Below are 13,282 nucleotides of genomic sequence, written 5' to 3'. Positions count from 1 at the left end.
CAAACTATTCCATGTTAAGGAACCTTCTACTGAAAGAACATAGCAGGTCCTTCTATTGCTATAATCTCAGACCAATTTCAACAACAGTTAAAAACACAACTACAAAAACTGTCCTACAAGATTAAACTGACTCAGATGTTTAAAAGTAATGCTACTTTCTTATTTTGTTAAATCTATGGGACAAGGGGCAGAAGATTTGCTCCTACTTCACCGAAAGATCCCACCACCATTAATAGTACTAAAAATCAAGTACCATGTCAATACTGTCATTACCTGGTTTTTCAGCTGGTTAAGGGTTTGTCTCAAATTGTCTGTAGTAGTCTGATTACTTTTACAGAACTCTGCAACAGCAGTATTCAAAGTTATTTTGTAGTCATCTTTGTTTATGTCTTGAAGGGTATTTAGGTGTTGCAAACAAGCATCATAGTTTCCAGCCTGTAAATTGCACACATAATAGAAACATGCATTAGAAGACACAGTCTTTCCTTTATCAAAACAAGTGAACTAAATGTGTATACACATATTTCATTATTTATGCAGATTAACATGGATGAGAAGCAAGTCTAAATGCTGAAGCCATATCCAAACTTCAAAAATAATTTGGTGGTGTAAGGACAAATTAAGTAGCATGATTATGATTAACAGATGTTTTCATGAAAAGTGTTATTCTTATTTCTCTTATCATATTAAGTTTCAAGACTCTGTTTCCTCAGTTTTTGTAATCTTTCTCCATTTCATGAACACTGAGCAGCTGCAGTTCCTTACACAAGTTCCAGCCCAATATTTTATGTTCAGTCTTCAGTTCATCTGAATATATCATGATTTACAATTTAGTCTACGGAAGTTAGCTCAAGAGAGATTGGAAAAAGAAAGTGTCACTTTCCCAGCATAGGTTTAAGAAACAATTTTACAAGCCTTAGCTGTTGGATTAAGTATTCAATCACCTAGGAATGCCTGTACAGAAACTAGGAGCCGAGCATGATGCTCCACTGATACATGATCTAATGGAAAAATCCCTTTCTTTGACCACAAGAGGACTTTAGTGGCATCAAGAAATTAAAGAGAAACTCCTCACTCTTTCTCCTGACTCATTAAGCCTAGATGATGCTTCACTTTCAACTGCTAAATTCCTACACAGGAATAATCACATTCACCTCTTCCATATCAGAGTTACTTCCAATGTGGTCAGACAGATAAGAAGATGCATTTCCATCTCTGTCAATGGTTCATACCCAAAAGCTAAGCTCTGGAGTACTACCCTCCACTTACTCCTCCTTTTCAGGTGCTGTTCCACAGAGCTTCTCCTCGACTGCTGAGTAACTTCATATTAAGGGCAGAATACAACAGAGAAGAGCTCTGGGGTCCTTCTGCCCTCCCCAGGAAAGTTGCCGTTCTGCAGCTCCTTTCCACGGAACCACTCCAGTTCCTTCAGCCTCCCAGGCAGGCACAGTTATACAACTTAGAGAGATGTAGCAGGACACTCACACATTTTCACAACTCTAAGCACCAGCAGCATGGATTGCCTTCTGATCATGTGCACAAACACAGGAACTTGCCACTCAACTGCTGGCATGCTCTTTAGTTGAGACAGTTCATGTCCCAGTAGTTCTCTTCCTGTGCTCACACTTGGAGCTCCTCTTCAGTAGGAGCTTTCAGATCACTGCAACAAGGCTTCTAATCATGGCAGGACTACAAACCTTGAACCTTTAAATGCTCAAGTTATTTTGTGATGTTTTTCATCAGCTAACAGTCCTTTATGCCACTACACTAGATAGGATCTAGAATATAATACCCAATTCTATAGGAATTCTGTCAAGACTGAAACTGGACATGTAACATGATAAAGCAGGATGTGAGGCAGCCCACAATGCTATCTGGAGCTACTCAATAGCAAGAAATTGGCAAACAAGGCATCAAATTAATTCTGCGCACATCTGTTGCCACCTCACTCCATGATTTCATGGGAATTCTTAAAGCAAGAAAAAACTTGACGAGATAACCCACATGCACTGGACCAGGATAAAAGTAAAGATGAAATCATTAGCAGATCAAAAGTATTTTAGGCATTTAGATGTGTGGGCAAGGTGGAAAACAAATGACTCTCATGTGTCTTCAGTTCTCAGGATCAAACGCCACTGATTAAAATGTTACTGAGAAAGAGTAATTGAGCTGGACAGCATTCAAGAAGACATCAGTGAACAACACAGGGTTAAGAAGCAACCATATGCACTTAATGTAGCAAAATGAGTGAAACATAGAAGTACTGAGTGAAACATTGAAGCAAGAATCTCAAAAGATAACACTTAAATTCTACACTGACTTACTTCAGAAATTTAAAACTGAATTTAAAGTGAGGCATTTTGGAGACAGAGATATAATTGAAAGGAAAAGCAATTATACTTCCTGTCACACTACATAAAATTAGGAGACAATACAAAGAAAGAAACAAACTGAAAGACCTGGTACCTGATCTTTAACACAGAAGAAAAAAAATCTTCCAAGAAACACAAAACAAGTAGTAGATACTGCCTGTAGGCGTTAATGCATTCAGAAATATGCTTTAATGCAAAGTGACAGGACATTAAACAACACTTTTTGTGAAAGAACACAGCGTAATGCTAAAACACACGTGTTTGTTTCACTGCTGTTTTTCAAATACATGAGGTTCCTTTAAACACTAACACACCATTTTTAGCTTGATGTAATTAATTCTTCCAAGAGATCACGCACTTCCAATGCTGATGCAGAAGAGAAGCCTCATATAGATTTTAAGGTTACTAAGTTTTGGGAATCAAGATTAAAAGTGCTCTTGTTCAAGTATCCTGTTCAGTCTTCTCACATCACAGCAGACAGAAAATGCATGTGCTGTCTTACACAACTAGTGCTACTTTTGAACATCCTCTTAATTCATTTGCAGTTATACTAAGAAAACAGGAAAAACAATCACACAAGCCCACTTAGCAGTAATGTGGTAACTTAAAAGTATCAAAGTCTGACTTGGTCTTACCTGAAAAGCTTGTAATGCACTGCTCGACAATTCCTTTTCCTGATCAGTAATCCCAGAAGTACCTGCTCCTTCATGTTTTTCAGTACCTTGATCTGTAAAAGTGAACAGAAGATTACAACAAAGCTTGCAAGTGTGATAATAGCTGTGCAGCTTAAAAACTTTGTTTCTTCCAGTCCTCAAGGTCCTCCTGCCAATACAAGTAATTTTCCAGATAACTGTAGCAGTGTCCCTACTACACTATCTGTATGCCAAGTTACATCTCCTACCACAATACATCAAGTTATTCTATACTCCTAGTGAATTCCTCTCCATGAAATGTAATTTATGGCACTCAATGAACAACCAAAGTCCTGCAAGTTAACTGACAACCCATACATTTTAGATTTCTCTTTAAAGCTGCAACCATACACTAGGATAGTCTTACTTTGCTCAAAAGTCAGCAGTGAAGGCCATACATCGTGAAATATGTACCACAGTGGGTTAGATGAAAACCCACACAAAATCCTGTATAGTGCTTCCTAAATAGCAAGCAAGGGATACTCTAGGGTGCAACAAAAGCCAGAATAAACACTGAAACTTCCCCACAGCTCCCTACTTTGGAAGAATATCTCCCCAAATAAGAGGCTGCACTTGAACTACCATTGTTAATAATCACTGACAGATCTAATATATTTTTTTAAAAACCTCTCTATACTGTTTAATTCTTCAATATACTCCATCAAATGCTGTCTGGTGATTATATTGCAAGGCACAACCACATGCTGCCTGCTGACTTTTTCAGCGTCACTCCAAATCTTACAGATATTCCTTTGAATAACATCTCTTCCAATGTGAGCAGGAGCAGTTTACTCTCCATCTTCCTCACTTTTTTTTTTCCCCAGAATCTTCTCCAGTTCTACTATACCATTTTCCAGATTAAGACAAGAACAACATGTAGCAACTATGATGGTGGCCCCTTCATGCATTTATATAGCAATGTAACAAGGTTTTAATTGCCTTCATTTTTTTACACAGAATTCCTAATGATTTATGTTGCAGTCACTATTGAACATATTTTTCAGAAAGAAGTCTACTAAATCTTTTTGTCATCATGTAATTAAGAATTCAGTGAAGTTGCATTAAAAAGCAGAGTACACACATTCCATGTCAAAGAAGCTGAAGAAAAAACCTCCATTAAGCCCTTCCTTGCGCTGAACACAAACTAGTGAGAAAAAATAAAACAACCACACAACCAGCACACTGGAGAAAGTATTTCTAGAAGCATTAACTAATGTGCTACAACATACTAAAATCATTTCATGTTTTTGAAATAAAGTCTTTATAAATCAGCAATGGTTTCTGCTTCTGCAGAAAAGTATTTCTTGAATTTCACAGTGGAAGATCTGCTCCAAAACACATTTTGCTATCTTAATAGACTATGTAGGCTATGTAAACTCAATGTCTGCTTTCTCTTCCCTATAATTCAGAGATTTAATGCAAACTCCACTAACTTCATTTTCACTTTGAACAAATGAAAACACTTAGCTGTGAGCTCCTCTGCAAAATCCATTCCCCATCACTACCAATATATCTGGATCTTCTCCTATTGACCATGAAAATTTACAAATATAGGACAAACAACAATCATAAGGGGCAATCAAACTTCAGAAGATTAATCATATAATATCCTCAGTAAGAACGAAACAGACTTAGTAATCAATCAAGTTTGTGCCTGTTGCTGGAAAATAGCGAGATTCCTTCCACCTGCAATTGAGCAAGAATTGCAAATATTTGGTTGGGACTTTCATCCTGCATTAAGATGTCAACAAAGTAGAGATTTTAAAATCTCAACAAATCTTACACCGGCAAGAGTAACCCACTGTCATTTGGACAAAATTCAGGGTTCAGCAATTTCAGTACTCTGGAGGGATGGATCCTCAAGGGCCTACACCTGCTATGAAATCTGACTGTATAATGCATTCATCAACACCATTTGCACTTCCTTGTCCTTCAAAAAGAAAGGCAAAAAAGAAATTTAAACCACAAAAAAGCTCAGAAGATTTTTGATGTGCCAAAAGCTTTCCACAGTGAAAGGGGAAAGGAACAGGAAGTACCTCTGCTTCAACCTAAATATAGCACAGATCTGATTCCAGCTCTAAACCTCGTGATTATACAGATGAACTAAAAGCTCTCACTCTTCAAGGATCTTTAGAACAGCAGCAAATATGCAAATGCATCTTCCCTCAAACTTCCATGCTAACAGTGGCATTATCTGCTTTACTTGCTCAGCATGCCTGTCAGATTGTGCTGGCAAAGGTAACCACAGTGCAGAGCCTTGAGGCTCTAAAGCTTTTGAAGCTGATAACACTTAATCTGATCAGATTCCTCACATACAGGTTTACCTAGCAGAGAGCCATCAACTACCAGGTACATTACTGATTACTGCCTTTGTATGCAGGTTTGTAAGACCAGCATCTCAAAGGAAGTCTGAATTCTGAAGTAAAATGTCTTCAGTGAAGTGACAGATAAATCAAGAGATACTTGTCTAAGGTCTGCCATAAAAACTACACTTACATAGCTTGGTTAATGGAATTTTGGAGGAAAAAATCAGGACAAGTATTCAAATTTCACTGTCTCTAAGCTTGTTGGTACATTAAATAAGCACAAACCCAAAACATAAAATGAAGCTGGGGATACTTTAAGCAAAACCAGAGCTGTCTCTGTAATCCAATCAACTGCACCTACTAGCACTCAGTAAACAAAGCAGGTTTGTGAAACCTGACCTGGAAGCTTATCAAGAAAAAACTAAAATCCAGCTGATGTAGTTCACAGCATAGCTACTTCCTTTGAAAAAAGCGTGACAAACTGCTTTGGCTACTCTGTAGCCTTTCTGTCCAAACACACCTGAAACTTGTTAAAGACTGAAAAGCCACTCCAGTCTAATGTGTTACTGCCCTTCTTGTTTAGACTGGGATCCACTGCTTCAGCTGATCTTCGCTATCAGAGATCCCTCCAAGAGGAGTCACCTTAAAGGTGGCTGGCACAAGGTACTGAACAGAACCCACCAATTCCACTGAAGTGGCAGGGGTGCTGGGGAGAGAGTGCTCCTGTTCTCTTGGCTGCAAATGGTTATCCCAGTGCTGGCAAATAAAACTGCTACTTCCATGTTCCTTGAAGCACTTGAAACAGGTAGGAAACTTGTTCCCTAGCAGAAGAAACAGCATGCCTTGCTCACTTGGTCCCCTTGACCTTTGGCACTCTTGCAGAAGCACGTGGTGTAGGTAACACACGGCGCACCAGTCATCTCCAATGTGCTCCCATCTGTACAGCAGCCACAACTATCAGACGAAATATCGAGAGCAGTGAAGATTCTCTACTTCACAAGTGAGAGAACTTGATTTTCTGTAATTTGTATTTAAATATGGATCTGTTTGCTTAACTTTTCATTTGTCCTTCATGAGTACAGACCAACTCTAAAACTAAAACTTGTGTAGGTTCATGATGAAGGGCAAACAGGGCAACCTGGAAAAGAATGTAAAAATCAACTGCTCAGATTTTGATCTGGAGGAAGCTGCTGCACTGAGTTGGAAGTTAAAGAATCAAGCCAGGAATTATCTTCCTAACTATCAATCCTGGGGCTGAGCAGCAGCAACACTACGTCACAGAGGCTGGTTTGCTTTGTACAAGCAGGAAGCTGCTCCTGCTGGAGAATGTGCATCATGGTGGACAGCAGAACTTCAGGAAAACTGTCTCTATGAAAGAGGAACAAGGAAAAGTATGAGACTGCCACCTAAAAAGGAAGACTGCTCTCCTCACAGGCTTATTGCCAGAATTTCATAAAAGCAACAGAGGTCACATCTCCCACATACACATACCTGAAGACACCTGAGAGTGACTGCAATCATTATCCTTCTCATACCTGCCCTCCGTTTCTCCAAGGACTGCTGTTCCTGAGCTCTCTTGTTCCTACGCCCTGCAAATTACATCTGGCATGAACTGTGCTGTTGAACACCACAGCATCTCTGGAAATATTTTTAATTTCCAAACTCTACAGGCAGAGGGATAATCTCTTTCTTGAAAGGGGAGGGATCTATCACATGACTCTTGCTCCAAAAGAATTTGGAAGGGTATGAAGCCCAGCCAGTGTCCAGCCATTACAGGATAACAGTTTGTGGCACCAAGACTTACATTTTAATTTTTGTATGAAGCCCTTCACTACCAGTATAGGCACAATAGACTTCTTAGGTGCTGTGCAATAAAAAGCAAACATTTCTCAGTGGAAAGCTACCTATAGCTCACTTCTATGAAGAAATGCAGCACGTAGAATATCTTGCCACAGTCCCCATCTTTGATTCATTTCACACATACTTTTAAGAACGTAAAACTGAAAAGTTTCTTCAACACTTCAAAGAACATCAACAAAAAAGTATTAAAAACTTGATGCCAATTTTTTTTCCCTGTAGTTTAGTAGTCACTTACAGTTCTTACAAATAAACACATGACAGTTTAGTAAACATCACTCAGTGCAGTATACTTATTTTCCCTGTAATTTTTTTTTCCAAATACTGAGGCATTTCATAGTTAGCATCCAGAGGAAAAAAAATGCTTAAAGTGGTTTTAAATAATGCTCCCCCTACATAAAAACAACTAGGAAAAAAAGGTGACCAGAAACGAGACCAGAAGGAATGGCATGAAGCTGTGTCAGGGAGGTTTAGGTTGGATATTAGGAAAAGGTTCTTCATTCAGAGAGTGTTTGGGCACTGGAATGGGTTCCCCACTTGGCACAAGCCCGACAAAGTTCAAGAAGTGTGTGGAAAACACTCACAGGCACACGGTATGATTCTTAGAGATGTCCTGTGCAGGGCCAGGAACTGGAATTTCTCAATCTTTATCAGTCTTCCAACTCAGGATATCCTACACTTCTATTAAGCAGACCTATACAATTCTATAAGTAAAGCTTTCCTCCACATCGCCCTCTTCTCCATCCCCCCACGAGCTGACACCTGACAGGATGACCTTTCCTGCAACGAAGACTTCTTGCATGATGGGGAGTTCTACAGGAGATGGACGAGCAGTAGTTTATCATTGCTACACAGCAACTGTGTTTGAGATTTATTCTGTCTGTTTACCAGAACACGGCTTATGTTTTAGTCTCGGTGATTTCTCTCTGCAGTGTCTTTTCAGGCCCGAGTTCAGTGAGGACGCACTCATCCCCTAAAACCAAAGCAGCATCCCTGGAGGAATCAGACTGAACTCCAGCGATTAAGCAGCACCACCAAGAGTTATAACCTCCCTCGTACCTTCTGCACGCCCCAGTTTAACAAATTAACCCAGAAGCTCGACTTCTGTAGGGGTTATTAAGCTCTGAGTGACACAAACACACAACTCCCCCCACCCCCGCCAATACCAGCATAGGGCCCTTCCCACCGAGCCCTTCCCGGCCAGGAGGGGGCAACAGCTCAGCGCCGCTTGCCGAGGGCACGGAGGGCCCGGTGCGCACACGGCCCCGCCGGTGACCCGCAGGTGTCACAGGGGCCCCTCACGGCGGCCCCGCGCCCGCGGGGCACTACCTCTTCTGCGGAAGGACACGGCGCACAGCCGAACGAACGGCTTTCCCCCGGCGACGCGCGTCCCTCCGCGCCGAGCGGCGCAGGCCGGGAGCGGGCACGGCGGGGCCGCGGCCGCTCCCCCCGCACTCACCCGCAGCCTTGTCCGCCGCCATCTCCGCCTCGGCCGCAGCTCCGTGCGGGACCGCGCAGCCCGAGCGCGCCGGTAGTTGTCGAGAGTCCCCCGCGCGCTGCGCCACAGGCGCTGCCCGACCGCCGCCGCCACCAGCCGGCCGCTGCCCCCCGGCACTACTTTGCCGCCGCCGCTGCCCTGCGCGCGCCGGGCCCGCCCCGCCGGTTGCGCCGCCCGCCCCGATTCGCCCGCCGCTTCCGGGTTCCCGGCGCGCCCGCGACGTCCGGTGGTTGCTGGGGCACCGCGGATGTGACGCCAGGACGCGGCGGGGGGGAGGGAGAGGTGAGCGAGGCGGGGACGCCATGTTGGCGTGTGAGGCCGGGGGTGCGGCGGTGCGCGGCCCTCCCGCGGCACGGAGCCGGCCGCGGTCTCGAACGGGGTTTGTCCTTTCTACCCCGTTGAGACGTGCCGGCTCTCATCAGTGGATGTAAATAGCTAAAGGTGGGGTGCTAAGGGGATGGAGTCAGGCTCTGCTCGGTTGCGCCAAGCAACGGGACAAGAGGCAACGGGCAGAAACTCATCCGTGGGAAGTTCCACCTGAACATGAAAATGAACTTCTTTACTGTGTGGGTGACCAAGCACCTTAACAGATTGTCCAGAGGGGCTGAGGAGTCTCTGTCACCGGGGATAGTCAAAAACCCCCTGGACACAATCCTGTGCGGTGTCTCTAGGATAGTCTTGCTTGAGCAGGGATGTTGGACCAGCTGACCCACTGTGGTCCCTTCCAGCCTGACCCATTCTGTGATCCCCTCCGGAGCAATAGCGGTGACATAGTGGTGACCTAGAGGCTTCCCTTCAATGTATTCTCTCGTTTATGTGGATTATCAGGCGGACGATCTAAAGTGTTGTTAGGGTGCTTCTCACCATACTAATTAATGGCAATAATTAGGTTCGGTGCCTGCATCCCACATTCCTTCCTAAGTGGCTGTTTGGGCGCTGGACACCCAAAGCCTGGGCGGGGAAACAAAACCCTCATCACATGGAAGACCCCAATTAGCCTTTGTAATGGTTGTTATTATATTTCTTATTAAAGTAACAGGCATGGGATAAATGTCACTGGCATAATCATGAATATTAAAGATTCTTAAGTGTTTGTGTCCAGTTCCAGGCTCCTCAATTTTGGAACGATGAGAAGGTGCTGGAGAGGGTCCAGCAAAGGTCAGTGAAGCTTTCTAAGGGTATAGAGGATAACGAGGAGCAGCCAAGGGAGCCAGAGTTGTTTAGCCTGGAGAAAAGGAGTCTCCAGAGTGATCTCATCACTCTCTACAACTGCCTGAGAGTGTAGTGAAAGGAAGGTCAGGCTCTTCTCCTGCGTAACCTGTGGCAGGACTAGCCTCAAGCTGTGCCAGGGGAGGTTGGGCATCATTCTTCATGGAAAGAGCAATTAAACATTAGAATGGATTGCTCAGGGGGGCAGTAGACTTGCTGCCCCTGGAAGTGTTTAAGGAAAGACAGGACATAGCACTTAATACCATGGTCTGGTTGACATGCTGGTGTTCAGTCATAGGTTGGACTTCCTGATCTCAGAGGGCTTTTTCAAGCTAATGGATTCTGTGATTCTCTGATTACTAGGATCTGGTATACATAGTATTTAAGCATTCACCTTTGCTACGATGTATCTTAGTAGGCTCAGCAGCCACTTCTTGTTTTGACTCTTGGACATAGACTCTGTGGATGAGTGCAGAGTAGCCAAATAGGGGTTCTCTTTTGAACCCTCATTCTTATACTTACAACAGGAAGTAGGATGAGGTTGGAAGGCACCCCAGAGGTGTCCCCTTCAAGCACCAAAAGGTTCCCTGTGTCTCTGTCCCTTGGAGTCAAGCTCCATAGACTCAGGGACAGTTACCCTCAAAGGCCGCCATCGATGTGAACTGTGTGCTTCTTCTGTGTCACTGTGGGGTTCCTGTCAGACACTGCTTCCACAGTGATAGTCAACAGTTATCTGTTGATATGGGAACATTTCTTCTATTATTTGTACAGACGTGATTCTCCAAGACTTCCGCCTCCCCCACTGCTTCCTCATTTATTCCTGTTAAACATCACCTTGCTTTTCTACTTGTGACAGCAAGTGTAGATACACTCAGTTCTGATTAAGAGACTTTAGCTTGTACAGTTTGTGTCTCATTGCCAGCAGACAACACTTGTCAAGACAGCCCAGAGTGTCTCACGCACACTGCACTTATGGCGTGCCTCTTGCACGTTAGGGGAAAGTTGTCCTTGGGGAAGTCAACAGCTAAAGGGATTCAGTGGAAGCAGGATTTCTTAGCAGTCTTCTTGCAGTGGCCTCCAGTGTTCTCCCTAACTCTGCTATCACACCCCTCAGAGAGGTCAGGTTTGTAGGTAAGGAAAAATTTAACACAGGGAAACAGCTGGGAAGAAATGCACTCTAACACACCAGCTCTGAACACCTTTAAATCACAGCTTTTAATGAGTCAGGCCCTGTAACATGAAGGATTCTGAAAAGGAACAGAATTATTTCAGGAATTTGAAGAGCAGGATGATTCTTCCTATTTTGTATTTGAAGTTCTGAATATTCCAAATTATGTCTAATAACTTACTATTTATCACTGCTTCTTCAATTCATCTTCACTCAACTCTGATCTTCAGGCTTTCTTTTAGACACATACATATGAAAGAATCACACAATCCTTATTCTTAAACATCTTATTCCAAGTCTCTGAATTAGTTGTATCTTCTTCTGTAAGAAAAAGCTGTTGGACAAGACCCGTATGTATTTGCGAATATCTACAAGTAAAGTTGCCATAGCAAGTCCTCCTAATGTGTATACATTTAACATTGTAATTATTTATTAATGTTGCCATTCTATTTATTTATATATGCAAATATATGTAAAAACCATGTTGCTTTGGTAAGAAATAAAACCTATAAAGGGAAGAGCACTGTGCTACAAGTGTAACTGCATATTCTCTCTGGTTTTATCAAAACAAGGAAGTCACCAAAAATCTATGCTGAATCACCAAGCCAGAATGGCCAATGTGGACCTGATGTGGATGTCCATGTCCCTGTCTCCCAGGCTTGGTCCAGTGTTTATTCCCGGTGCCTGAGCAGGAGCTGCCTGCTCCAGAGCATGTCACATCAGGATGGGCACCGCGGAGAATTTGCCGTGCCATACTGTAGCTTTTCTTTAACAATCATGTCAAAACCTATTTAGCTTCAAGTGTGGCAGCCCTGGTATCCAGCTGCTCTTCTTCCACATCTTGACATCTAGAGGAAAGTAAGAGTTTGCTTTATCCATGTCTTGGTTTGAAAAGACAGGTGTCTGCTAAGGAAGGCAGGAGCCTCCTTTGAAATGGAAAATGTAAACCCCCTCCCTCTGAATTATTATAATTTTAAATTAAGGGGCTCTCAGGCAAAGATATGGGAGCAGGAGTAACAGTTCTTTACTAGGAAAATTAAAAATACAAATGCAACACTACAAAAAAAAAAACACTGACCGAGTCGGAATGCGACCTGACACCCTGTGGGTCAGGGTGTTGATAGCAGTCCCATTAAATGGTGGCTCCAATCCTCCTGCAGTGACAGCTGTGGTTCTGTGGAAGCAGTGATCCTGTAGAAGGGTGTAGTTTTCCTCTGACAGTCCAGTGGTGGTGTAGATGGACTTGGTCTTCCTCTGGGAATCTAGTGGGAAAAGGCTGCTTGTGGTGTTCCAAATCTCAGATTATATCCAGGTAGGAATGCTTGGCTCCTCCCCCTGGGTAGAGCATCTCCCAGTGGGATGATGTAATTTTATCAGCCATGCAGTGAGACTCAATGGCCCATTAACAACAGATATCTCCCGGAGGGAGGGTTGGTCGGAAGAGATAAAGAAAACTGCCCCAGCTGGTTTTGACAGGTGGCCCAATTAACAGTAGACAACTGCCCCACCTCTAACAGACAGCAATAGAATACACACCCCTAGCCACATCTTGCAACCTAAGACAATCCATCATGCCATAATTTTATCACAGGACTTGTTTACCTGAGGGGTACTTACAGCAAGCATCATTTTGCCATGTCTGTGGCTTGTAGTTCCAAAATAATTTCTCTTTTTCCATTTCTAGGGGGCAGACAAAGCAATTTTTATCAGCTGGACTTTTTTTTTCCAGTATGGATTATTTTTAAAAGGAACTTAAATAACATCTATTTTTATTAATACTCAATTGTTTATGTGTGTGGAGCTTACTGAAGGAAGAGACCTGCCCTTTATTACAATTCAAATATACAGTCATGCAATCAAAAATGTTGACATTTTTCCTTCACAAATATTGTGGTAGCATCACTACTTTCCTCTAAGGAAAGAGGAGCAGGTTTCTTGCATAATTGTTTCTTATACTATACTATTGTTTCTATGTTATATGAGTTTCTTGTATCATTTGCATGCTGCTTGGGATCTCTGCTCTCAGGGAGGCAGGCACGCCATCTGCTGTGGAAGATACAAAATAAAATCAAATACAATTTGTGAGAATAACAAAAGTGTGGGGACAAAAAAAAAACCACTCCTGAAATAGTACCTCTCCTAGAATTTTGATTTTTCAGGAAAGAAATTACCACAATTCA

The 13,282-nt window shown here is 42.8% G+C and overlaps 1 protein-coding gene across 1 annotated transcript in view; it reads right to left on the bottom strand.

Annotated features, from left to right (window-relative positions):
* The window catches only part of CNOT10 (CCR4-NOT transcription complex subunit 10), a 32,162-nt gene extending 23,240 nt beyond the window's left edge, over nt 1–8,922 (bottom strand). The window contains exons 1-3 of the mRNA XM_038128533.1: nt 8,687–8,922; nt 3,008–3,099; nt 274–435 (exon numbers count right to left, since the gene is read on the bottom strand). Of these exons, the coding sequence (XP_037984461.1) occupies nt 274–435; nt 3,008–3,099; nt 8,687–8,708 (276 nt within the window). The 5' untranslated portion in view covers nt 8,709–8,922. The remainder of the gene's footprint in view (nt 1–273; nt 436–3,007; nt 3,100–8,686) is intronic.
* Between the last annotated feature and the right edge of the window lie 4,360 nt (nt 8,923–13,282).

Source organism: Motacilla alba, chromosome 2 (assembly GCF_015832195.1).
Source record: "Motacilla alba alba isolate MOTALB_02 chromosome 2, Motacilla_alba_V1.0_pri, whole genome shotgun sequence".
Classification (NCBI taxonomy): Eukaryota; Metazoa; Chordata; class Aves; order Passeriformes; family Motacillidae; genus Motacilla; species Motacilla alba.
The sequence above is the reverse complement of the archived record's forward strand: the minus strand, read 5'-3'. Positions and strand labels throughout refer to the sequence as shown.